The 25,397-nt window shown below is 34.0% G+C and overlaps 2 protein-coding genes across 2 annotated transcripts; one reads left to right on the forward strand and one right to left on the reverse strand.

Annotated features, from left to right (window-relative positions):
• The first annotated feature begins 5,296 nt into the window (after positions 1–5,296).
• LOC125850312 (FBD-associated F-box protein At2g26860-like) lies at positions 5,297–8,075 on the forward strand. Its single transcript, XM_049530164.1, has 4 exons — positions 5,297–6,288; positions 6,374–6,538; positions 7,222–7,356; positions 7,543–8,075. The coding sequence occupies exons 1-4, from the start codon at positions 5,374–5,376 to the stop codon at positions 7,825–7,827; spliced, it is 1,500 nt and encodes a 499-aa protein (XP_049386121.1). The 5' UTR covers positions 5,297–5,373; the 3' UTR covers positions 7,828–8,075.
• Positions 8,076–8,671: 596 nt separating this feature from the next.
• On the reverse strand, positions 8,672–16,560 carry LOC125850313 (uncharacterized). The gene is given in 13 exon segments (XM_049530166.1): positions 8,672–8,947; positions 9,132–9,346; positions 9,431–9,639; positions 9,641–9,764; positions 9,767–10,110; positions 10,194–10,614; positions 10,716–11,163; positions 11,867–11,907; positions 11,910–12,567; positions 12,791–12,994; positions 13,745–13,845; positions 16,173–16,200; positions 16,288–16,560. Coding segments are annotated over 13 exon segments (3,069 nt in total). The 5' UTR covers positions 16,414–16,560; the 3' UTR covers positions 8,672–8,797.
• Positions 16,561–25,397: the final 8,837 nt, after the last annotated feature.

Below are 25,397 nucleotides of genomic sequence, written 5' to 3' on the forward strand. Positions count from 1 at the left end.
TGATTCATTTATTTTTCTTCATTTAACTTAACATAATATAACTAACAAATAACAAATCAAAGAAAATCAAGATAGAGAATATTTCAAATTAGATAAAGTTGTTGAAAATCGTCATTACTTATGTTACAAAAGATTATGAGACCCAAAATAGGTGATTCACTTCCTTCTACTTAAAACTCCAGATTTGACTCCAAATTCTTTTCCTTGTCCAAATTGTGATTGTTTTATTTTTAATAGAAACGTCTCACGTGCGCCATTATTTGGCCTTGTCTTTCAGAACTAATTAATTATTGTTATGAAACTCTATCATAATATCTTATAGTTTTATTAGTTAAATTTGATTTTTTTAATTTACAAATTTGAACACATTTAGTTTTATATGTTATTTGGCTTACCTTTCTCACAGTGTATTTGCTTTATTTTTTCAGAATTCTATATCATTCCTCAGCATTAAGGGCTATGTTGGCCACCTCCAAAAGTGTTAGTTACATAGAAATAGCAACAACAACAAAAAAAAGAAAACATGACTACTTACAAAGATCCTATGAAATTCACTAGTTGAATTTCTTCTTCTATGTTCATTTCTTTACACCAAAAACCTAAAGTGGTAATTACTTTCCACTTAATTTTCTCTATAGTGCATTCTTTCCCTACAAAAATTCTCTGTTTCTCTCCTTCCAAATGATTCACCAGATACAAGCATGTACTGTTCTCCACCACCTCATCTGGCTCTTACTACCTCCTCTTCTGGCCCAACAACTTAGTAGGTCTAATGTATGTTCTGGCATAATTCAATTTAGGCTAGCTAAATTGGTGAATAGAGCTCATACTTGTGTTGTTACTTTGCAGTGGAGGAACATATGATTGTTGGTTTCTAGAGCCTCTTTACAAAGATAAAAACTTGAGGCAATTATTCTTCCCCTCTTTTGAAGTTTATCATGTGTCAGCCAAGCTCTCCTAGTTATCAACCAAGTGAAACACTTCACCTTAGTAGGGGCTACACTCTTCCATATAGCACTCCATGGCCCTGATTTCTTCCCTGTAGTTGTGGCTAGATCCCATTTATACATTTTGTTCACAGAGAATTGACCATCAGTATGATGCCTCCATAGCAATTTATCTGTTTTCAGATTTGTGCCGAAAAATCTCCTATCAAAGCTAGCATATCGAATACCCACTATATTTCCCAATCATTAAGAAATCTCCTAAAGAGCAAATTTCATCCTTGTGGAGACCAAACCTCTTGTATTTTGCTATAAGAATTCAAGCAAATGGAAAACAGCCCAGGGAATAAATATTCCAAGGACCCTTGACCAGTCCAATCTTCCTTCCAAAACAAAGCCTTATTTCCTCGGCCAACCTTTATCCTTACATTGTCTCTGAAAGTCAGCCATGTGTTCCTTATAGTCCTTCATACTCCCACACCATATGTTTCTGTCGCTTTCTCTGAGCACCATTAACCTTCCTGACCGTACTTGTGTTAAATGAGTTCCTTCCATAGAGCTTGATCTTCCAAATTGTATCTCCACAACCATTTGGTAAGTAAGTTGTTGTTGTGTATCTTTAGGCTTCTTACTCCCAAAAGACAAGGTATCTTAGTCTAGCTAGACAAGGCCTTTTCCCTCAAACCATGAGCCATGAGGTTAGTGGTACGAGTCACCAAAGAGAGTAAAGTGGGAAGAGGTGTAGTGTTTTGTTCTAGGTAGAGGGGTTGGGGTGTGGGGTTTAGCATATAAAAAGATCCAAGTTTTCTAATATGGTGGGTGATGAACAATGTTGTGTTGTTCTGAGAGCCATCATTGCTGTCATATCTGGAGATTCAGCCTGGATTGTCTTGCATTGCATAGCCATGCGAGTAGTCAAGTTTTTTTTTAATTTTTTTAATAATAACGTAGAAATACATAGGAGGAGGACATTGACCTTACCTCCTACCATATATTATTTAAAGTGGGAAGCTCCAAAGTGCAAAGTGGAATTATCATTTTGCCCTACACTAAATTAAAATGTAATAAAATAATTAATCTAAACAAAAATTAAATATCTAATATAGTAGTAATATTTGAATTACTTAATAAAGGATTAAAATGAGAAGTTCCAAAGTCCTACTGAATTATTATGTGTTGAAACAGTTGAATATTATATTCTTTTTTAAAGATTAATTCTCCTTAAATATGTGTTTTCTTTCTTTTGATGGTAATGGGTGAACACTAAAGTTTTCATTTAATATAGAAGTTGCCACATATTTTTGCTAATTATGAGAAGTTGAAAGGAATCAAATTATGTAATTGAGGAATATGAAAAAGTTTTTATCATCAAATCTTCAAGACTACACTATAAAAACATACCTAATGTTAGTCATTCAGCATATGCTTCCGTTCTTAAGTGGGTAGAAAAGTGTCTTCTAATTTTTAGGTCCATTCTTATTAAGTCTAAATTTTTTCGTTTGATTTGCTAACTTTATTTGAATGATAATCTTCTAATTTTTTTAATAGGTGAAAGAAATAGTTTGAACGGTATAATCACACGTAAAGAAATGAGTATTATACATATGTGATTTGATGCCTAATGATGATCAACTCTCTTTGAACCTAAGCATTGCAGCTGAAACTATTTTTATAATCATATATTAGAAGTGTTCCGTAAAACTAAACATGATAGTTAATTGCTATGATAATTTCTATAGAAAAGAAACTATGCTTTATAAATTTTATACTTTTAATATATTGAAATTGCAGTTGTTTGCTAGCAAATATATTACATTATCTTTTTGTTCAATTTTTCTTGATAGATATAGGTACTTACTTTTTATCAAAGGAATATATAGGTACTTGCTGTAGTAAAATGTAAACAAATGTAGCAGCTCCAAGTCTTCTCTAGCAGTGATAGTTAGTAGTTGTAGGCCTATAAATGTAAGTGTATGTGTATATCTGAAAGTATATAAGGCAATAGTTGTATTTGCAACGGAACACACATTGAGAATACAAGAAGCTCAAAAAAACTTTAAGTAACGTCACATATGTGATATGTCCTTTTTAATTCTTCAACTTGCAGTGCTTTTCCTGGAATATTTTACAAATCTTGATATCTAATAATTTTATGTATTTTTTAGTTGTTGATGACGGTAAGTACACTTAATTGCTTATAGACGGCTAAGCTTAATCTGACCACGCCTATTTTGAGGCTTATCTACTGGACAATAGATTGAACATATGAGAAACACTTGTAACAAACATGCATGTCCTCCCAATAGTTTATTATATGTTTTGATTTTCATATGGGATACACGTGCAACACGCGTGCCTAGAGACTAGTAGCAAAATACAGTGGATCACCATAAGCTAGCAAGGTGAGATCTAAGTTAGAGACCTAACATTTATCATAGAGGATGATTCACACAAAAAGAGACTTAGAACATTTTTAATATTTCATATTAATGAATGAACTCATATCTTTAGCTTCTGTGCTTTGGTGGTGCTAGACTTGAGTGGTCTCTTAATTTTGCAGATGTGTGAGGAATGGAAACTATGATGAAGCTCTTGATTTAGAAGCATTTGTTTCCAAGCTTTCAGCAATGCACCCCAAGTGAGTCTTGGGTCGTTTCTTTGTTTTTCTGTAGGAACTGATATAATTGAATTTGATGAAAACTTACTAAGGTACTTTTGTTTCTTTTTCGTCTCCCCCTGAAGGTTACCAGTCATTCAAGCCCTTGCTGCAGAAGTTCGACAGGCCACTCAATCTCTTCTTTCTCAACTTCTCCAAAGACTTAGGTCAAACATTGAGGTGATTTCTGGCATAGATTATTTGATTTTGTAACAGTTTTGATGTTGGAGCATACTGGAATGGAAGTTCTCCATAAATTATGAAGCTTAAGAACTAACTATTTACAATTTATTGTTGCAGTTGCCAGAATACTTGCGTATCATTGGATACTTGCGTCGTATAGGGGTGTTCAATTAAGTATGAGATGCGGTTACATGTGAGATTGATATATTTTAACAACAGCTGGTTTTAGCCAACAATTTGCTTTTTGGTCTTCATTTATTTTAGTTGTTTCTTCTAATTTATTTCTTTAACCCATACTTGACCAATTTTGCCCCTTAAACACTTTCTAAGGTGCTGTCAGGCATGACTTTCTGGGATCCTTGATGACTTGGACCAGAGAAATGCTTATGAATACCTCAAAAGATGCATCTCTTAGATGTTGTCAATTAGTACCATGCGATATTTGTTGATGATACTTCCAGGAGGGAAGATAACTATGATTGTAGGCTTCTCTTTAGTTGGGCCATCCACCAAATTAATTCCCACCTTAGAACTCTAAAAGTGATGCTACCGAAGATCACTCAAGGATGTTCTTTATCAAACATTCTTGATCAATGCATGGTGAGGATATATATATATATTTGTGCTAGGCAGGTCATCGAAATTCATTTTGCTCAAGTAAAACTTATATTTGGTTGTGATCGACCTTGATGTCTTCTGCTTGCAATCACCATGAATACTAAATATGTGAAAGAAAATGTATTGCATTTTGAGTACAGAACAACGGAAGATGTAAATTCCCAGAAATGGCTGGAGAAACATAGTTTAAGTTTTATTCGTATCATTCAAGTTATTTGTTGCACTTTAGCCATCCTGCTGAAAACGTTCCAAGATTTTGATATGATTTATGGAAAGGAAAAAAGCAGAAAATTGTTTTCCCTTCTCTCTATGGTAGGCAGGAAGGCGGGTAGTGGAGCATTAAAGTAAGAAACATATTTACCCTTAGGTACACTTGTCTGTTGAGCTAATCGGAAGATCCATATAACTCAAAAGCTAGTCTTAAACCTATAAGTGTAGAGTCGAAATCCATCCCTTCGTTTCCTTCTAGTCGCTTTGCTTTTCTCAGTCAACTTCAATTTCCAACTTATCTTCTTTCTCATTTCGTGGCCAATTTCAATTTCTACCTGCATGCATAAGCTAAGGTAGAAATTTATCTGACATGTATTTGACATGTCATCTATTTACGGGCGAGTAAATTACACACATGGTATGAGGGGTTTAAAAATCTTGTTTTGATTGAATTTAAAGATTGTTAAGTATAAGGGTCCATAATACAAACTCAACAAGTATAAAGGTCTGTCAGACCATTTTGCCTAACATTTTCCTCAAAATAACACTTTGATATACATTAAGGACTATTTCAATCAAATAAAAGAAATTAAGGACCAAAATAAAATATTACATATACATTAAGTACCATTTTGGTCATTTCTCATTGCATAAACAGGAAAACCCTATCTGCCGTTCTCCTCTCTCTCTGCATCTGCATTCTGCCCATAGACAGTTTTGGTTTTTGGATCCCCTTTTGTGCATCGAAATCGGAAGATTAGAATGGAAACATCAACAATGAATGAGATTGATAGGATAAGTTCATTGCCCGTTGATATACTTCACAACATCCTTTCAAATCTCTGTATTTTTGATGTGATTCATATGTCTGTATTGTCCAAAAGATGGAAATACATATGCACTATCATCCCCTACTTCCGCTTTGATAGTAGTTACTGTACTTCACTTCTTTACTCAAATTTAGAGAAATTCAAAGAATTTATGTATACCTTCTTAATTTCCCAAAACACGATTAACCTTGTCCGTTATACCCTCACATGTAGCGATATGCTTGAAAGCACATATATGTTGCGGTTGATGCATGCAGCAACAAGAAGAAATGTTCAACAACTTGTGTTGTTGTTTTGGCATCGTGAGCCATTTGAGTTACCGAATTGTCTTGTAACTTGTGAATCTTTGCAAGTTTTGAAACTAAACTTGTATGGTGATGTACTTAAACTGCCTAATCATTTTGACGGATTTCGTCAGCTGAAATTTCTTCATCTTTGCTGTGTCAAGTTATCAGATGAACATTTGACAAATTGCTTGTTCTCAAAATGTCAACTCCTTGAAAATTTGGAATTAATTGATTGCAATTTAAAACGTATGAAGTTGCTGTATATTGATTCGGCATCTCTTTTATACATCACTTTTCTTCATGGCGATTATTATGACAATTGTGAAATCAAAATTTCTTGTCCGGCTCTCAAATTCTTAAAATGTAAATGTGAGATTCCAAAGGATATAGTAATCAAGAATCTCTTTTCAATAGAATATGTTGACATCAATTTTCAGGATAATGATGTAAAATGTGATGATTTTGGTTTCTCATTTGAGAAAACTGGAATTCTTGTGCATAAGATGATCAAGGAAGTCCCTTCTATATCAGTTCTGAAACTATGCAAGGTTTCCCTTAAGGTAAAGTTTTCTTTGGAATAAGCATACGAGTGTAAAAACATTGTCTAATTTTTCTCAATTTTTGTTTCTTCTTATGTTGTTCTAGGGTCTGTATGAAGAGATTCGCCAAGTAAGACTCTCTCCCATATGCTTTAATAAACTGAAGTCCTTAAAACTGAAATTGGGTGTTGATGAAGATCATATGCAAGTTATGATACAATTGCTCAAGTATTCGCCTAATCTGGAGGTTCTAAAATTGTGGTGCGATGAGGTAAAGCTCTTCATCTTTTTTAAAGAATTTTGTGTACAAATTACATTTTTTTTATATGGTAGTTGGTCGAAAGGCAACTTGTAACTTTTCAAAGTTGATTTGCATGAAAAGATTCTTTCAAAATTAGAAGTTGGTGAAATTACGCTTGAAAACTGGGCTTACTAAAGTTGAGAATTTTTTTGTAATAATGCTAAACTATAAACCTATATCCAAGATTCAACTCTCCAAAATGTTGAAACATGTCACAATGAAAGTCAGAGAGGATCTGACTGTTCATCAGTTTTAACCTAATACAATTCACTTTGGAAGTTGGAAAGCATCACCTGCATACTCATGCCATTGAATTTAATCATGTTTGGTGTATGGAACTTAATGGTAGAAATAGAATTGAACTGTGAAGTGATGTGATGAAAGCCTGAGATGAATAACATGTTGATTGGATGGATGGCTTGGTTTGAATTGTACGTATCATACTTTGCATTCTGCAATACGAACAGATCACTGGGATTTTTGATGAATCAGTGACACTTGAAAGTGAATCATGTTTGGCATTTTCACTTGTAATGGATAAAATTGTTACTTGGGTTGGATTGTTTGCTTATTCTGATTTATTGTTGTTTCATTATAAGTGTTTAGTGTACTCGAGAAATTGGTTTCTCTTCTGACTCTCAACTGTCTGCTAGGATGGAGAATGGAGAGAGAATTCTCTAATGTATTATGAATGGTGTGACTTTTGGCCGGCACGAGAAGATCAAGGCCGGGGGCATGAGGTTTTCCACCCGACCCCCCTTGGTAAAAAATTACACTGTACATATAAGGTAATTCTTTACTTCTTATGTATATATATATAGATTTTGAGTCCCCTAAACACAAGCCTACAGATTGACTCAGTGATTTAGGGAGTTCAAAAGTTACCTTGGGGTTGCAAGTTTCAGATCTCAAAAACAACATTTTTATTTTTTAAACTTCCTTAATGAAAATCTTAGATCCGTCATTGTTGGCAGATGCATGATCCTGAAGAAAGCATTGTGTGCTTGGACTCTCATCTAAAGTCGATTCAGTTGATTGGTTTCAAAGATGAAGAAAACGAGATAGAACTACTAAGGTTTTTTCTGAAGAATGCACGGGTATTGGAAAAACTTACGATTGTTTGGGCCGGTTATGCTCTGAAATCAGAAGAGGCATTGAAGAAAGTTTTGAATATTCCTAGAACTTCTTCACAAGTTCTTCTGGCATTTCACGATGCCAAGCTCAAACAAAAATCTACTAACTGGTTGGATTATTGTTAAAAAGGGGGATGATTGTTAGATTTACTCTTATTGGAATTTTCTGACTTGAAGATCCAAGTAAGAACCAAACTGTATTAGACATGGATCCTTGTGGTTTATGAAACTTGTATGGCTGCAATAGAGTAACTTGGAAGGTCAAGTCTTGTTTCTACTGGGAAGAAAAAATTATGATGTTGATGTTTTTGCAACTTGATATTCTCACGTTGTTTGTTTGAAATCAATATGTATTTCATAGGAACACATCCTAATATGTAAATGGTATGTAAGAAAAAAAAAAGATATAAAAACTAGTAACAAAATTACGTGTAAAGGGCACAACTAAAAAGCTGCACTTCTAAGAAATAAGAAACCACAGGTATGTATTATTATTCTTCTTGCTCTTTCATTTAATTCCTAGTTTCCTGTTTTCCTTTAAATCTCAAGCTTATTCATTAGTTGAATTTTGCATCATAGAGAAGAAAATAAGAAATGTTAGTCATACCCTTCTTTAATAGGAATGAATAGCGGACCGTTTGGTTGGGAACAAGTCATCCCAGAATTAGTTTTCATAGGATAATTTATCCCATCACTATGGTGGAATTAGTTATCCTAAACAAGACACAAAAAATTTATCCCATCACTATTTATTTTTATCCTTCACACCAAACAATCCTTAAGTTTCTTCTAACTGCTCATCGCATAAACAACTGTCATTCACCACAAGGATGAGTGTTTTTACATTTCTTTCAACACTTGGGCACATATTTTGTTGTCTTACCAATAGTTTGACATATTTACATCTACAATACTCTATGTTAATAAATTCAAAAGTAGTAAACTGAACACCAAGAAAACAAAATAGCAATTACGCTTGTAACAATGGGATTAAAGTGCAATTGTCTTAATAAAATATACCTATAAGAAACAGAAGAAAAAAAAAACAAAATTGCAATTACATTACAACAGCTAAGGGATGTCATGTTGAAATTAATCAAAGCTGGGAGTTGCTAAGAAACGTGATCATGCATCTGGTATTTTGGAACAATTTATCTATTTTTTGCCAAACTGCAGATTGAACTTCTAAAAGCTTTCTTGCCTTCTCCTGCAGTTTTGACTGACGTCGGACTGTTTCACCATGAATCTGTCCAGCACAAATTAAAAGAGATGTTAAATGGTATTATTCAAACAGACATCATAGAGAAATTTTAAGCAGGACTATCAGAAATGGAGCCTCAGAACTTTCTTTGAACCTAAACTTGATTATCTCTCTCATCAATGTCGAACAGAGAAAATATACTAGAGAGCTTGTGAATGCAGAAATTTACCTTCAAAAACAATCTAATCAGAGCCTGTACATATTCGAAATTGCTTCTGCATGAAATCTCGTGTATAAAGTAATCAAGTAGCAGTTCAATAAAATGCAATTCTTGTCTCTTCTCAGGCTCCTGCTCGTCATCGTCATCTATTATCTGAAGCATTCGCAGCTCCATATCCAATATTGAAGGAGACAAGCTTTTGATATGATTAGTGAATGGTGCAACTGCAAAAGGCAATATATGTGTCATACCTAGAGCCTGTCCAATAACGAAAGTAGATACACATTAAGAGAAGGAGAGGAGCTTACAATTCTCTTTATCCGCACATGACTTGAGAATTTGCAAGAATTTGGATACTGGAAGATCCGTTTTCTTACTGCTCTCTTCCAATCTGGTATTTTGTGCATCACTCTCCTCATTAGTACCTTCACTTGGTTTAAATAATATCTCACCGGACAGAGATGGAATTGAAGGCAAGAAAAAAGGTGCCTTTTCAGGTTTCTTTATGTCCAGAGATGGAATTTAGAAACTTAGAAGTATCAGAGGACTCCAATGGCTTAAAGATAGTCCTGTTATCCCTTTTTTCACCATCTTTTTCAGAAGCAGGAGACGGAATCCTAACACTAACTATTTTCTGACTTCATTGTGAGTTTTCAGGCCACCGGATTGTTAATGACTAGAGAATATCGATTGATTGACCCACAGATAGACACCATTTTGATCAACATGTGATGTGGCCAAGATATCCATATTAGGCGATAAAGATAATGCAGTGATAGACAGATCAACTTGTATTGCATCTATCTGTCTAGCTAAATTTACATCCCAAAGCCATTTCCCATCCTCACTAAAGCACATGTCTGTAATACGGTCAGAATGACCCTCAAATTTAGGAACCAACCTCTGTGCAATAACATCAAATAGACGGATAACTAAGCCATCTGCCACTGTAGCCAAAATACCATTAGAACGGTGGAACACAATCCCCCTGAAGGTTACCAGTCATTCAAGTCCTTGCTGCAGAAGTTCGGCAGACCACCCAATCTCTTCTTTCTCAGCTTCTACAAAAACAAACCTTTCCCTGGTGAACTTTTCAAATATCTTAGAATCCTGTAGACCGCTTCTTGGTGCTCTTCCTTTGGAGAGTGCATAATTTGACTCACTAAGCTTATAGCAAAAGCAATATCAGGCCGATTGTATGAAAAGTAGATCAACTTTCCCACTAGTCTCTGATATTGACTTTGGTCAACTGAATTTCCTTCTTTGTTTCCGAATTTCATATTTGGATCAATAGGTGTTTCAGCTGGACGACAACCACTCATACCTGTCTCTTTTAGAAGATCTAGTACATACTTCCTTTGTGACACCATAATGCCTTCTTTTGATCTTGCTACGTCCATGCCAATAAAATATTTCAATTGGCCCAAATCTTTGATCTCGAACTCTGCGGCCAACTGTTTTTTAAAATTTTTCATTTCGGGCAAGTCATCTCCTGTAAGTATGATATCATCGACATACACTATCAGGATAGTTGTTTTTCCCTCAACAGAGTGTCGAATGAACATGGTATGATCTATTTGCCCTTGAGTGTACCTTGTTTTTTAACAAACTGAGTAAACCTCTCAAACCAAGCTCTTGGAGATTGTTTGAGCCCGTAGAGAGATTTCTTTAGCTTGCACACTCTAGTTCCATACCTTTCTTCAAAACCTGGAGGAGGATCCGTGTAGACTTCTTCTTCAAGCTGTGTTCCGTTCAAGAATGCATTCTTGACATCTAGTTGTTGAAGGGGCCAATCAAAATTGGCAACTATGGTCAGAAGAACCCTGATTGAATTCAACTTCGCAACTGGAGCGAATGTCTCAAGATAGTCAATCACATAGGTCTGAGTGAACCCTTTTGCTACCAAACGTGCCTTATACCTCTCCAGGGACCCATTTGATTTAAATTTGATGGTGAACACCCATTTGCAACCCACTGTTTTCTTTCCACGTGGCAGTTCCATCATTTCCCAGGTTTCATTTCTATCCAGAGCATTCATCTCCTGTAGAGATGGAATTGAAGGCAAGAAAAAGGTGTCGGCTCGATAGGTTTGTTGCGCGCTTTTATTATGTCCAGGTTGATCAAGCTCTGCCATTGACTCTTAGGCAAAAGTGAAAGAGTGACTAGATCTGGAATTTAGAAACTGAAGTATCAGAGGACTCCAATGGCTTAAAGATAGTCCTGTTATCGCCTTTTCACCATCTTTTTCAGAAGCAGCAGACGGCATGACTATAATGCAATGATAGACAGATCAACTTGTATTTATTGACAAGGGATTCATGTCATCTTTGTTATGTAACAAGCGCTTAAAATGGATTATGTGAACGATCATTCAACAAGTGTTGATTGACCATCAAAGTTATCTCTTTGTCTTTCAAAAGTACTCCGTTTATTTTACCTATTAACAGTGTAAAAACAATTATTCTTGTATTTGATTTTGATATTAAAATTTTGTAGTAATTTTATTTTGGAATTACAATAATGTTGGGTAATGAGCAGATTAGTTTTTGAGTCGATAATAATTTAAGGAGAGGAATTTCTACTTGTAGCGTTTATCTAAAATAAGAGCAGCCTGATAAAAAATATACCATAAATGGACAAATAATACTTAATTAACATTGCTTTAGACTGACCCAAGCTTTTTTAGAAAAAATAATAATCCAAACGGGCAATTAGGCCACTTTTATTACAAATAAAAAAGAAACAATATTTACAAAATCACGTTCCCTAATTTCAGCAAAATCTTCAATTTTATCTCCTCCTTTTTCAACTTAAGCTTCTTCGCTCTTTTAGAAACATGTCGCTGGGAAAGTTCTCTACTTTGTTGATCTTGAACAACAGAAAAGAGACGGAAGGCTCGATCTTGACCAGCAGATAAGATGTGGCGCCCATTTGCATAGAACTTGATACATAGAGGAGGAGCACTATGACCACTTCTAAACCGTAGTAAACGAGGTTCCCCATCACTTGTATCGAAGATCCACATTTTCATTGAATTATCTGCAGATGAACTCATGAGGACAGGCTCATTAGCAAAGAACTGAAGTGAAACTATGGAAGAGTCATGGGCCTCCTTGATGACAGACTGCAGCCTTCTCTTCTCAAGATTCCATATGCTTATAACACCAGATGAACCTCCAGAAGCAAGAAGGGGCTGCCCATCAGTGCTGAATGACAAGGCATTAACGGCGCCTCTTGTAGAGTGACTAAATGAAGCTACCTCTTCATCATAGCGAATGTTATGAACGTGAATCTTCCCATCCGCACATCCAACAGCAATAACATCTAGTGCTGGAGATGAAACACAACAAGTAATAGAAGATCCCCATCCCTTGAACTCATAAATTTTCTTCTTTGTGCTTATATTCCAGAGTTGCAAAGCACCTTCTTGACTTCCTAAAACAACCTGTTTACAAGCCACTTAATGAGATTATTCTGTCAAATGAAACATGGGAATCCAAAGAAACTAGCTAAACTATTACCTTTTTACTCGTTTACGATGCGTGAGTTTTTCATTTTGTTTTGGGGCTTCCAGGGAAAGGGGGAAGTGAGGGCTGTATTAACTATTGTCACAAACCCCATGCTTCAATTATTGTGTTATTCGAAAGTTAAAAATAGAAAATTCATACCTTATTTAAATAAGTATCTGGATGCATTATGCAGCTAGGGGAGAATTCGTCCTCTAACTTTATGTGTCCGATTGGAGCAGGATTTTTGTCTATACCTTTAAATTGCCATATGAAGATATTGCCTTCAACATCAACACTTAGGACGTGTTCACCAAAAATAAGCAATTGGTTCACCTTAGCACTATGTCCACTCCATGTTGCCACCTGACCAAAGAAAACCGAATCATTTGCACCAAAAAAACATAAAAAGGCTCATTAATTCACACTGAAAGTCGACGATGAGCCCAAAAGAATTATCTTAACCAAGATACTTAAAAGGAAAAAACGAGGGGGAAAAAAAGGTGTTAATAACATATCAAGTAGAAAGAATGACACAGTAGCAGGTATCATAAGGACCCAAGCCTCGCACCACTTGACCAAAGTCTGACCTTCATCCAAACAAAATGAAGGCAAAAGGAGAGGAAGATCAAGAAGGGGGTCTATTCAACGAAAGATCCTCTGACATCAGATGCTTCAGTAGAATTCTTTCCGTCATCCTACTTTAGAAACATTCAGATCATCCATCCACCCACAAGTTATGGGAAGTCAAAACGCATCCTCAAAAGTAAAACTTTCCAGAGATCATGGTTTGTTTGTGAATGACAAATGACAGAAGTAACAGTATAGCAATAATGGCCCCAACACAAGGCCAAGAAATCTTCAAAGCATATTAGAAAAGTAGAAGGCGTTCTTCAAACTGATACAACAGTAATGTGATCAATCATCAAAAGATTCTTTTATCTCTTCATGGAAGTTCGTTAGAGCTGGGATGCCTTTGAGCCTCCTCAACAAAGTAACATGCACAGTTTTTACTATTGTGTGTGTGTGTGGGTGGGGGGGGGAGATAGAGAGAGAGAGCAGGCAAGATCCTACAAACCCTTATCAAGATTAATATGTTTAGAGGAAAAAACAAACCTGATGAGCACGCTTGACAACCGCAATGTCACTCCCATAGGCAGCAAAAGTATATTCACGATAAGAAGCAAGAGCTCGAATCTTCTTTGGCAATTGTGGGCCTTTATTGAAAATCCAAATATGAATGTTGAGGAAGTGCAAGGAAAAAAATTAAGGATGAAACTAAATAACGCCACAAAGAATTAGATACTACTTTTTCCACCACACAATAGGTTGAACACCACTTAAATTAGGTCTGATGTTTGCCAGAAGTCTTTATTCAGGTTTGACACTTGTATTTAAGTATAGGGATAAATGAAGATTCAGAGAAAACTATAATTTTAGTAACCAGTAAATTGCTTTGAAAAGACAGATGAATTGATGTTGAAATGAAAAGGATGCAAATAGAGTGGAATGGATATAGAAACCATATAGCCAACCCCAACTACTCTGGGATCGAGGCATCATTGATTTTTAGACAATAATCTGAACATGGCAGTATAGCCAACTAGTACAGGCCACAATCTAGCATTAGAACTAATAATAAGAAGTAAAATTAAACTGATCATTGTTTCTAGATGAGTAGAGCCCATGGTTTCTCTTCCTTTTTTTGTCCAACAGCACATTGTTTCTCTTATTTTACAGAAATGGCCTTCTTACATTATGCCTTTTCCATATATTAATCAACTGAGCTTCCCCTAAGCCTATAACTGTAAAACACTGTAGTGAGTTGGCTACCAGCAGGAACAACCCACATATCTCCTTCTGAAGACAGCTTTCTGTTAAAACTTGTATCTATTTCAATTCTTTGTATAAAGAACTTGTATCTATTTTTATATCCCTCTTATAAATCCCTTCACACATTTAAAATTGAACTCCATAAAGAAAACCTGAAATGAAAAGTTCAGTTCCAACCATCGACATTAATTCCCACATCCTATAGTTATTGATTAAATACAGTTTGTGGGATGCCAATAAAGTCGCGATACCTAAGCATCATTTCTTTTTCAAGAATAATTAGAAGGTAAAACTATTGAATAGAAAAAATGGAACTTTATTAAATAACTAATAGAGTGAAGCTATCATGGAATCCCAAAAAAGGTATCACGAAAGGTTCAAAGAGACTTGAGTGTTAAGAGTATCAGTTCCCCTGACGGTGATCTCTTCAAGGATGTTTACACTAAATTAGGAATATCTTTGCAGCAACAGCCAGATATATTGCAGCAACTGAAAAGAAACACAACAAGCTCCATCTGTTCTAAAGCCCAGTAATACTAGCAACAGAGAACATGAATGATAACTAAATTTGGCATATCAATTTGTCAGGCATTCGATATCTATAGAACATTCATCTATTTATTTCTCAGCTCGGAACCATTCCTCTACAACAGAAGTATCTTGATAAATTTGGACGCAGAATTGGATGAGTTCAGTGAGAATAATAGTTGTCAGCCTGGTATTCAAACTGAAGGTTGAGACACCAATAGATAGCATCATAGTCCAACTCATTGGTACACATAGTGCGGTATAGAATATATTCTAATCATGCTCAACTACATTTCAAAAGTTCATGTGTATAATGTTATATCATCTAACTTTGACTTCTACTGTACCTTCTTGGCTTCTTAGGTTAATAATATATTTAACTGTTTTACACTCCCAATAACAATTAAAAACCAACCAATTTCTTCAAAACTCTATGTCCTCGTACTTTGCAGCCTACATTAGTGAAAATACTCAAGAGTACATTAATATATTTCAGTCTAACATCACCCACAGGCAGGAGGTAAAACAAGATAAATACATAGCAATAATTTCAGACAACAGAGATGGGACTCCTAATTTAGAGTTAACAAGTTAAACAAGGGTATGCATGTCGCAGATCCTTCAAAATGCAGCAAAAAAAGCTTGGCAAAACTTGAAGAACAGCCGCAGGAGCGGAGCCACATATATTTGAGGGGTGGTTGAAAAATTACACTGTGTATCTAGGAAAAAATATATTTTTTATGTATATATATATTACATATTAACACTCCTTGACTTTTATGCAATTTTACTTCTTCATATTTTGACACCCCTTAGTCGAAATTCTGGCTCCGCCCCTGAGAACAGGTAATGCATACCCATTTCCAAGTCCATGTAATACAGGCTTTCCTTCCCTTCGTTATTCCCCTTTCTCTGTCACTCTGTGTAACTTAAGATGCCTATCTAGTGCATAAACCATTTACCAGGAAATTTATTCTAGTGACTACATCCAATACCTCACATAACCTACACCAAACAGCAAAGAAACTACGTTCTTTCTCACTTCAACTACCCCATCACCCAAGGGCCATGATTTTTAAGTTCTAACTGAATCAAAACTAGTTCAAATTAAACAAATTTCAAGAATTAAACTGCTTAGAAATGCTGAAAATTGTACAGAAAAATCAATCAACAAATTGCTTACCAACGAGAACCAAACTGAGTTTAGCGCACTGCAGATTCAAACAATAAATAAATCAGCCCTAATCGAAATAGAAAAAAAAATAAAAACTTGAGAATGGTCAAGAGGAAAACCATACGTTGTAAACTTGAAAAGCTTTGCCGACACTGACGGTGACGAAGGTTTCAGTACCAAGTCTCTGCACAGAGAAAGGAACATTGGTTGTAATGTATCCAATTGCTCTAAAAGGCTCGAAAATCCCCATTCCTTTTCTCCACAAACTTTGAAGCTTTTGGCGCCCAGAAAATTGAAGCGCTGGTAAAGCTTATAGGTTATTCTGCACACAAGGGTTTTAGAAGTGCAGCTTAAACCCTAGTTGGATGCACACGCTCAACTGTGTGTATGTGTGTGTATTTTTATTTATTTATTTATTTATTTTGTTAAATGTTATTCATTCTATAGATTTTTTTTTATTTTGGCTTAAGTCAGCCCCTTAAAGTTGTCTGCATATTTTATTCAGACACTTCAATTAAACTTTTTACCTGTTGAACACTTTTCCTTATATAAAACATGTTCTTATTAGACACATTTTGATATCAGCAAAAAAATGTAAGACACGTGTGTGATGCACTTGCCATGACATGGCAAAATAGTAACTAATTAAAAGAAGTCGTGTGTCTTTGGGCTCCAAAATAATTATAATTAAAAAAAATAAACTAAAATCCAAAACTATTATGTTGCCACCTCCGACTCTGACCTACCCACATTCATCTTCTTTTTTTTTAATCAAATCATCTTCTTCCCCTTTTTTAAACAAAACTTAATCTTCTAAGTTTTTCTACTTTTTTAAAAAAAAATTGTTCTTAAGCTTAGATTTGATTCATATTTGAGTTGATTTGGTAGAAAGAAAGCGGTGTGGTGGCAGTGTTTTCCAATAAACGGGAGAAAGAAAGATATTGACGACAATAGATTTGGAGAAAATTGAGGTGGTGTCAATGGTGGGATGGGTTGATGACTGATGAAAAAGGAGAAGAAGATGATGGCCTGAAAAAAAGGGAAAGAAGATGATGGCCAGCAAAAAAAAAGGGAAAAAGATGATCGGAGAAAGAACGGAAAGGAGAAGCGTGGATATGGTGACGGCAGATCTGATTAAAAAATCAGGTGGTGTGGAGAAGAAGAATGATTGCAGCTCGAGAAAGAAGTGGAATGAACTTTAATGGTGGTGACGCTGGTGATTGTGGTGGCGAGAAAGTGGTGGCAATGGTGATTGAGTCTAACAAGAAGAAGAGATGCTAAATTAATATTTTTTTAAAAAAGATAAATCTTTATCTTTTTGCTAAATGATGCCTTTCACGCTCTTTTCGTGCATGTGTGTGTATTACACACATGTTGTCATGTCAGCAATAGGTACAAATCTCTTACAATATAGGTATAAGGTTGAATTGAAGTGTCAAAGTGAAATATGCGGACAATTTTAAGGGGTCGTAGATGACTTAAGCCTTTTATTTTCTTTGTTTTAGGGCCCTTGTATTGACATTTTTTCATAAACATGAAAATTCACAAGTTATAAAAATTATCAAGATCTCTTTAATTACTATATATTTTTACCAAATGAGTAAATTATAGTTCATAAATAAAAATTCAGAATATCTTGAAGTGTTGTATTGATAAATCATATATTTACATGTTTCTTTGTATAAATAAATATTTTCTGTTACAAAATATCAAATAAACATAATTTTATAAAAAATCACTAATTATAATACTAGTAACTAATTATTTTTAATAAAATATTTGTGCATTGTACGAACAATCTCTTCACACGAGCATGAGTCTTTTTAAAAATTTAAAATGATGAGCCTTTTTTTTAACAAAATGTAAATTTATGGTTTAAGTTTTACAATTTTTAAATAATTGAAATCACGAATTGGAATCTCTAATCATATATATAAATTTTTTAGAGAATTAAAAATTTAAAATCATGATCCAAAATCACATGTTCGCACGTTGAAAATCATGACATTATATCACATATTCAAACGCGTGTTTAGATTGTTTTATGTTTAGTTGGTGCACACCTTTTTGTTGTATAATTGAATTTAGATAAATTGACGTAAATAGTCGTCCAGCAAAGTAATAGACAACAAATATATACTACTGACTATTGTTTAATAAATTAATGCAATGTACATGAAATACAATTTTTTACACATAGTATATGGGAAAATTACGCAATGTCACGCCCCAAACTCGAGGGATGCAACTGGGTCCTAATGTCAAAACTCAGGCCCGAGTCGACCCCGCTGAACCATTTGCTACTAGCGCATGGTAGCCACACGCAATCAAGGAAACAAACAAGTATATCTCGGCTTAAAACTAAGCCCTCGGCCGGCAACGCCCCTGTCAACTGATCTATAAAAGAAACAGCTACTCTCAGGAGATCATATAAATAAATAGCCAACTAGCACAGAAATCCTGATTGGACCGTTGAGGCCACCATGGTATCTATACCAAAACTAAAAGCATGTATATATTAAGACAATATATCAAACAACTCACAAGCTTCAGCAAAACAACAACCTAGACCAGTATGGCTATAACGTAGCTATACACCTCACACACTAGTCTGCAAACCTCTAAGAGTAGTAAAGATTGGCGGGACAGGGCCACAGTCTACCTATAAAGATATATACAATAAAAGGTAACAAACCTCCCAACTCTGACAGCTCCGGAGGAAAGGGGCTAGCCAATCGGCTAGAAATCAATCCTACTGTTAAGGAGGTCTACTGGGTCGTCTGTAGGGACCTGCATGCATGAATGTAGCACCCCCAAGGCAATAGACTTAGTGAGCAAGTATCATAATATATAAAGTATGAAAGGCAATAGACTTAGTGAGCAAGTATCATAATATACCAAAAGCAATCACGTAAGGAAATCAAAATTTTAGATAACCATGCTAACCCGCTACTGAATCTAAGAATACAAAAATTATCAAACATCAACCTAACCAAGCCCCCATAAGCTCGGCAGGTACAAACAACATACCACCTACCTAGGCCCTCATAAGCCCAGAAGGTGTCAAATCAATCTACATACCCCTATCGGTAGCCCCTTGTCTTTGTAAGAAGTCACTATAGCCCTTTTTGGCAACGATATAACCCCGTAGGTAGCACATAACCCTCTTAGGCAACATCATAGCTTTATGGGATGCACATAGCCCTCTTTTGCATCAACATAGCCCTGTAGGCAATACATTGCCCTCTTTGGTGTCAAAATAGCCCTGTAGGCAACACATAACACTCTTTGGCATCAATATAGCCCCGTGGGCAACACATATCCATCTTTGGAAATAACATAGTCTTATTAGACAATATGATAACCTCCATCGACAGTTCATAGCTTGACAACTAACCACAATAGCCCCAAGGGAGACAACAAACAATTGAATAGGCTAAAGACGAGCAATTTAGCTATAAACAATCTATATGAATAATCTCCAAGTCGTTGTTAACGTAGGGTCATTCTTAACAGATTATGAGTCCCTAAAATGAGGGTTTATAATCACTCAATTAGCCAACCACTCACAATTACATCTACAAGATCACCAACGTAAACTACTTCTAAGGAAACATGTCGACGAAGGGAATAACCTTAACATACCTTTTCAATGAACGCTTGAAAGACCGTAGTTCCTTCACGAAAGTTGTTCCTTATGTTCTAAGCTTCGCAAACACTATATATACATAGCTGGTACGCACATATAAACAGTTCATAATTATTCTTAAATAGGCAGATTTGTCATAGTGGCCCAACTTGTCGAAACGTCAATAGAAATTCATAAAAACAATCATAAAAGAGTCCCTAGATGATTACCTTAGTTAACCAAGTTTAAACCTTGAAGAAACACCAATAACTACAAATTTATATCTTCAAAAACCAGTTTCAAACGTAGCTAATATAAGGGAAAAATGATTGCCACGTGTAGGAATTACGTTTCTAGGCACGAAGCAATGTTTAATGGTAGAAATCGTCAAAAACTAACCTTCATCATGCTAGAACTCCATAGGAACCCTCTCTTAAGCTTTCTCTCTGGTAATTTGGAACTGAAATGAAACGTTTTCATGGCTTAAAATGTTAAATAAGCCGACATACCATATTTTTTACCCAACCCGGATCCTGCCCCGATAGTCCTTAGTAAAACCCTCATAACTTTTTATTATGATGTCGGTTTGATACGGGGTTTTGTGCGTTGCAAACTAGACTCGTAGGCCTTCGATTCAATGGATAATAGGACTTCTAACTCTTTATATATTGGGAGAAAACATCCAATACATTTGACCCAAATTTCAGAGAAATCTTTAAAAAGGAACTTACGATAACTTTCGCCAACTTTTATTTTGCCACTTACTTAACTTCAAAACTTAAGATACAACCCTTGAACACTTAAAATATGACATACCACATCATTCTTGATTTATTACCCACCCTCATTGTCTTTCCACGAAGATACGAGTTAATTTAGATGTTTTAAAAAGTCGGAGTGTTACAGCAAGTTGGCAAATATTATTAGTTTATTATATCAATATGGTTACACTTTCAATTTATTATTGTGTGTGGTTATAAATTAATATAATTTGCTATTAATTATGGGACCAACGAATGAATTGAATGTGTGTCTTATTCAAACAGATTATTACATGTGTCTATATGAGGCGGGACGAAGCATATTAGAGTGTTTGCGGATTTATGCAAATTTGCCCTGTAACCATTCCATCTTGTTCTGTTTGCCATCCCTACCAATGGAGTAATAACTATGAGCATGTATAAATACAAGCTTTTCATTTTATTTATATATCATGAGTAGTGAGTACAAATTTTTATAAAATGGGTGAGATATTTGAATTTTATAATTTTAAATTAAAAATATTATTAATATATTGAAATCTTAAAGATACAACATGAGATGTTGAAGAAAGATATCAAAAAGTGATTTTTTAAAAAGAAAATAAATCAACTCAGAAAGTGGGATATATAAATTGAATATAATTAATATTTCCTTTATTTCATATTAAGGAAGGTTTTTATCAGGAAACTTTTGTTGTTAACCCCTCAATTCAATGTATTTTGATATTCTTATTTATTTATAGGGAAGATGGTGATGATCTGAGAAAGAAGTTGAAAACTAACCTACTTAAAAAGTTTATAATTGTCATTCTGATCAATTGAAAGAAGTCCATACACATACAAAAATATTTATTTTACTAAAAGAAGTTCACAATTATGAGTTTTTTTTAAAAAGGGTGGCTTTCACCTACTCTCTCAGATCATCACATTCTTCCTTGAAAACGAATAAATATCAAAATACATTGAATTGAAGGTTTAACTACAAAAGCTTTTTATTTCCTACTCTCTTTTATTTCCTTCTCTCCATTTGAGAACTATTTTTAGTAAAACAAATCTCATGTTGATCGTGCAACACACACTTTTGTTGTCCAAAAGACCTCATGTTGGGCTTGTGTCAGGGGTCCCATTACGTTATATTTATCATCAATGAAAATTTAAACTCATGAGGGCAGTGCATTGTAACACATTATTTTACATTTTTTTCCAATACTTTTTAAAATTCAAGTTTTGACTATTTTGCACTCCCAACCACTCCCATGATGCACCAAACTTATATTACCATATTTTAATTTGAGTTGTTCAAAATCGAATCATAACCGATAATTCAATTGTGAATTTTGGTTATTGACTTATTGGTATTGGGTTTTGGATGAACAATTAATGAACATATTAAAATTTTGTAATTATCGATTTATCAATGCGGGGCGAATTACCCAATTTTCCTATTAAATAAATCACCAATCAGTGGCGTAGAAAAGTACGTTGTATAGATATGTAAGTACGTTGTATAGATATGTCAAATTCTATATTTAAACGACATATATTTAAAGTTGGACGTCAAAAAATATGCCTTTGGTACAGTGGTAATATGGAAAAAAAAATTTATGATGGTTGAAGTACAACCAACAATATATGTATGAGAGCACAATTTACTTTTGACAAGTGTATTTGTGGGTCCCTTTCCTTGTCACACCTTTTCTCTCACTCTTCCATTTTCTCAAATCTTAGTTTATTTTTCATTTGCATTTTTTTAATTTTATTTCTGCATCGTTTTTTTACCAACATTCCTACAGATCTTTATTTTTAAGTCCTACCTCTTAGTGCAAAAAAAAAGGTATTGATATTACTATTAATTTTTGGAAGTTCGGAAAAATTTGAATCTTTAAAAATTTCATTTCATATCTTAAAACATCAAGTATAAAGAAAATTCAAAGAGAAAATTCGAACAAGAAACACAAATGTAATATTAGCAATAATATATTATTGTATTGATGTCAAGCAAATAAAGAATTTAACAAGTATAAAAAGAATAAAAGATAATTGGGTGCTTAATATCACTAACATATTATTATAAATATTACGTAATTAGATATGTTAAGTGGTTATAAAATAAACACAAAAAAATTAATAATTAAGAATTAAGTAGTTAAGATTGAAACCCGAAAAATAAATCAAGACCAAATTTAAACAGTTAAAATTAGATTGTATATTTAAGTGTAATAGCTAAGGTCGGTTGAATTTTAGTAGTTCAATTAGTTGACTATATGAATTTATATTTTGTTGGTGAGAGTGCAATTTATTTTTTAGTTTCACTATCACTAATTTCTTCAAACTCATCCAAAAAATTGGATTTAAATCTTACATATTATTTTTCGACCATTTATTTTTAAATCCAAAATTTCTCAATGAATTTAAATTAAAATTGTGTTAAGAGTTAAAGAAGCTAAAAAAGAAGAAGACCAAAGAGGTAAATAGTAAGAAATTGAAATAGGTAAATAATAGCCAGTGAATCCCAGAATATACAAATGTCAGGCAAAGAGGCCCTCATACAGCTAACAATGAGTTTGCCTGGTACAAAATAAAAAATTTTGGTAATGTGTGTCCATTTGAAGGAAAGAGTTTTGAATTTGAATCCCAAATAAAATACAGTAATGTTTTTTTATTTAATTTTGACAGCTACATACCATTATACTTGAACATTCGTAATAAAAATCCTGGTTCCGCTATTATTATCAATTCATTAAAAATTATTATAAAAAAAACATAAATCGACAAAAATAGCCTCAGATTAAATATCTAATCCAAAAAACAGATATGTTGACAGAGAGATGATATCTTATTCTCCTTTCTTAATAGTAAAAAACCAATAGATATATGGATATTGGTAAGTGATTAGAAGTAAACTGAATGATTTTTGTGTCCTAATGAGTGAATTAAGAAAAAACTAATTAACATATGAGATTTCTTTCAAACCTCCCTTACAATGTAAATCTATCTCGAGAACTAGAAGTTAATAAGTCAAGAAAAGAATATTATCAATGATCAACGAAAATCGTTAATTTAAAAGTAGTTAAACTAATCAAGCGTGCTTACGTCAATATATATGTAACTATACTAGTTATGGATCAATATGAACATTAATTCCCTTATTTCGATCCAAAAACTCAAAAATTATTTTTAATAATAATTCAATTACCGTCAAGTATATATCTTCAGAAGCGTACACTGAAATCGTACCTAATTTTTTACTATATAATTATCTAAAATTAAAGTAAATTAAGGGTGGAAAAGTAAAGTTTTAAATTGTTATAGCTGTTTTTTTATTATTATTACCTAGACCAATTTTAGTATTTAATTTTAAATTTGTTTTACCCTCTCATACCTCAATGATCCCATTTCATCTAAAAATAGGAAAAAGTAAAACGGGTAATTCGATCTTTTAGTCAACTTTTTTTTTAATTTATTTTACACCAGTTTTTTTTTTGTTGGTAAAACACCAAATTATTATAGTCCAAATACAATAGGGATTTGGTTTATCATGTCATGCCCTGTCCAGTCTTTTCTATATATACAGCACACTAATTCCCTTCCCAAAACACCTAAAGTACTCCGTTCTTCACAAATTAACATATGCATATGGCTGTCGCAACAAAATTAGTTGTCTTCTTCGCGATTTTGTGTCTATTTTGTGTTTGCTCTGCTCATGCTTCGAAAGGATGTCCGTTTAAGTATCTGTACCAACAATATGCGAGTTCAATCTCAATTGATCATCGACAACACCCTTCAATTCATGTTAACAACAACACATCTCATGATCACGACTTCTTTGCTCAACATCAATGGCTCAGAAATCACATTATCGCGATGCATACAGAGAAAAGTACCGGTAAAAATGACAATCACAATTGGGGTTCCTACATGGCGGAAGCAACAAAATTAGTAGGATTCTTCGTTGTTCTTCTGGCGATTCTCCGTCTATTTTGTGTTGATCATGCTCCGAAGGAATGTCCATTTAAATTCCTGTACAAGAAATATGGGAATTCCATCTCCAGTAGTAGTACTAGTACTACTGATGGAACATTTATTAGCAGAATTGATCATCATCAACAAGCTTCAAATGATCTTGGCGCCGTCTTTGATCAACAACAATGGCTCAAAAATCACATTAGCATGATGCAGAAAAAGATTGGGATTGATAATTAATGACTACAAGATCAATTTTATGGCAAACACAATGAAGCAATAATCACAATGTACTTTATTGTAGTAGATGTTAGTCTAAGTCATTGAACAAGTAGCTGTTCTAATTGTGAAAATAAAATCATAAGTATTAGTAGGCGTTTGGCCATGCGATACCATATCACGATATAGTACCGTGAGATGGAATCAGCATTTGGACATGCAATTTTACGCTGATTCCATCTCATGATTCCATATCATGAGAGGTGATACCTTATTCTCCAAAAACCATGATATGGAATTATATGGTGATTCCATATCATGATTTGAGATATTTTAATACAATAATTGATCCATGAATTTATATTTTGTTAAAACAACCCCACATTTATATCTACTAATCATTTGTTTCATATATAAATAAATTTATAATCACATCATTACTTTTTAAAATTTATTATTCTCACCGACATAAATTTTATTATTCTCACCAACATATAGTCACTTTAACTCACACCTCACATTGTGAAACTTTTCAACATTCACTTGAAACAATTAACCGACACGTTAAAATAGTTGCCGAGGCAATTAGCAAGATGACACCAACATTTATACAACCAAAAAATATGACTGGTGTACATTCCAAAATTCAACATAATACTCGAT

This window comes from Solanum stenotomum, unplaced genomic scaffold (assembly GCF_019186545.1).
Source record: "Solanum stenotomum isolate F172 unplaced genomic scaffold, ASM1918654v1 scaffold15954, whole genome shotgun sequence".
NCBI lineage: Eukaryota > Viridiplantae > Streptophyta > Magnoliopsida > Solanales > Solanaceae > Solanum > Solanum stenotomum.